The 3,031-nt window shown below is 44.3% G+C and overlaps 1 protein-coding gene across 1 annotated transcript in view; it reads right to left on the bottom strand.

Annotated features, from left to right (window-relative positions):
* BACH2 (BACH transcriptional regulator 2) overlaps positions 1–3,031 on the bottom strand; it is an 85,035-nt gene that overhangs the window by 4,108 nt on the left and 77,896 nt on the right. Inside the window, exon 4 of the mRNA XM_007466262.1 lies at positions 2,334–2,540. Coding sequence (XP_007466324.1) covers positions 2,334–2,540 — 207 coding nt within the window. The remainder of the gene's footprint in view (positions 1–2,333; positions 2,541–3,031) is intronic.

Genomic DNA, 3,031 nt, shown 5'->3' on the forward strand with positions numbered 1-3,031 from the left:
TTCAGCAGGGAAATGCAGCACATTACTCAAGGGGTTTCCAAAAAAGCAGGGGGAGAAATAGGAGATGCCTTCTTGGTTTCTCAACCGAACAATATTAGCAAAGAGCTTGAGGTATCTGCCAGGGGTATGGCTTAGACTTTCCTATTTGCTCAGTATTACAAAATTACACAGAGAAGAGTGCTAATTACAAAAAATCAGGCGTTTCTCAAATATGGATGATTATAGTTATTCTCGTACCTGAAAAAGAGTGTAGGGCCCGAATTACTATAGACATGTGCTTAAGGCCCCGAAACCTTATACCCAGCAGGCTCAGCCTTGCTTGGGTCCCCACCTAAGCCCAGCAGGCTTTCCAAAGACCCACACTCATCAGCAGCAATAACTTGCTTCCTTATGTTGGCTTAAATTAAACATTTTTGTTGTTGCTAAAACAACATTAAAGAAAAATCTGAAGGAAAGAAGGAATTTGTAATCTCATGACTCAGTCACAATTTCTAATACATTTTAGGGCAACATGAGAGGCTTCTCAAGACTTGTCTTGTTGTGAGGAACCTACAGTCTAGGGCCAGGGCTGAGGAGACAGACACATACACAGATAATGCAAGACTAATGTGGTAAGTATGAAGCCAGAGGTCAGATCAGGGCCCTGAGGACAGGTGCTCAGCTTCACCAGGGACTCAGGAAAGGGGCTTTTTGGAGAGGTGACAGTAACCTGACTCTTAAGGAACAAAGGACGTAGTCAGAGAAAAAAACAGCCGAGGACTGTCCGAGGTAGAGGAGAAATAGCAGAGGCATGAGCACACAGGTAGAAAACAGCAGGAGATGGGGCTGAGGGGAAGTGCATCCAGTTTGATTTTATTGGGGGTCCAGTTCCAAGAAGGGAGAGGACGGTGATGCTGGAGGGTAGACCGAATCACGGAGAACACAGTGCATCTTGCTAAGGAGCTTGGCCTTTATTTTGTAGGTGATGGCAGCCACTGAACATGGGCACATTTTCCCTGCTTGGTTGGTGTTAATTAAATTAAGAGAAAACGAAAAAAAAGACCCCGAGGTCCAGGACTATCTTGATAACAGGTAACATTTACGTCGGCTTCTCAAATGTCTTATTTTGCTCTTAGGTTCTCGTTAGGACAACGGCTTACCAGGAGGCAAAGGACCGCCACGTATAGCCTGAAGACCCAAACTTAGATCATGACCACAGTCCGTGGCCTCCCTCTTCTTCAGCCTGACACAGACAGGGCACGTGGGATGAGTTTCCAGGATTTGGCCGGCAGAAAGGCTGAGCTGAATGAAGTTGCGTCAGTCGCCTTCAAGGGTACAGTCAGGAGCCAGAGGCCACCTGGATTTACTTCCTGCAGCTTAAGGTTGCTTATCAAGGAGAAGGGAGTGCAGAGCTCTGAGTGAGGGGGAGGCGTGGGAGATGGGAGATTATTCCCCGAGACAAAATACTCTCAGGCACAGGGAGGAGGTGACAGCCACTTTGAGGCAGAATTCGAGACCCTGGGGCTGTGAAGGGCTTCAAGAGATCACGTGGCTGGGCGACCCCTGGTGGTAGGCTGGTGTCCTGCTTCTAACCTACACTCCTCCATGGGAGGTGGGAGAAAGCAGTGCAAATAACAAGATTTGGAATCAGGCAGCTGGGTTTGCATTCAAGCTCTGCCACATAGTGGGGAGTTACCTAACCTCTCTGCACTACGGTTTTCGCCTTTGTAAATGGAGATAAAGTAGAACCTAAATCATAGGGTTGATGTGAGGATTACATGTGATCACCTACAGAAAGAGATTAGAATAATATCTGGTCCACATATGCATGCAGTAAATGTTAGCTCTCAGCACATGTTGAATGGAAAATAAAAAAGAAGCACCTCTAGGGGACGGAAGGAATGGGAGTTTGGGATTAGCAGAGGCAAACTATTATATATAGAATGGATAAACAACAGGGTCCTACTGTAGAGCACAGGGAGCTATATTCAATATGTTGTGACAAACCATAATGGAAAAGAATATGAAAAAGAATATATATACGTATAACTGAGTCGCTTTGCTGTACAGAGAAATTAACACAACACTGTAAATCAACTATACGTCAATAAATACGTCAAAAAAAAATATACGGATGGCTAAAAGATATAAAATACTGACGAACAGTCACACACCTGCACAGACACACGCATTACAGATATAAAGCTATTATTTTTGTTGAGAACTCGTTTAAAAATCAACTCGAACTTCCCTGAACGGTGGCCTTCTCTCTACCTCTCCGGCCTTCACTACTGTAACCTTACATCAGCCCCGGTCACTCCAGGTTGCTGACAGCAAAGGGCGGGCCAACTCACCAGTTTGCGGATTTCACATTCTAAGTTCTGAATACAGTCCAGCTTCCTCTTGCGGCAGCGCTGGGCCGCGATGCGGTTCTTGCTGCGCCGGCGGACGTCGTGAATGAACTCTAACTGCTCTGAGGTTAGCTTGTGCATCTTAATCATCATCTGGAAATCATTCCTTGGAAGATCTGTGATTTGATCTACAGGAAAGGGAAGTTTGACCTGGAACCAAGAATAACAGAACATGATTGTGGCAGCTGGATTTTTGTTTTCATTCTGGCAGGTGGAACATCAAAAATTGGAGAAACCTCCTTTTTACAATGACCAACTACTCTGAAAACGACTGAAGCAGGCAGTGATTATTCTTTCCTGTTTCAAAAATAAATAAGATGCAAAATTCAGATAATCAAACAGAATGTGAGTACACACATTATAATGTGGTTATTATTCCTGAGATCTTTGAAGCAAACAGCATGGAAAATATATACATTGTCATTGCTACAGCACTTTTGTAAGAAGGGCTCTGTAGTTAGTTGAAACCTACTCCCATTGAGTCTCAACTCAGTAAAATGACCACTTGTAGACAGACATCAACTGAAGAATCATCTAAAACACTTGAATGAAGAGAGCACTGCACACCTTGAAGATGCTGGAAAGATGAAACAGTCAGTGTAACTTGTAGTTACAACAGCATAAGGGAGACATAGGGAAAG

This window comes from Lipotes vexillifer, unplaced genomic scaffold (assembly GCF_000442215.2).
Source record: "Lipotes vexillifer unplaced genomic scaffold, Lipotes_vexillifer_v1.1 scaffold1242, whole genome shotgun sequence".
In the NCBI taxonomy this organism is placed as follows: Eukaryota; Metazoa; Chordata; class Mammalia; order Artiodactyla; family Lipotidae; genus Lipotes; species Lipotes vexillifer.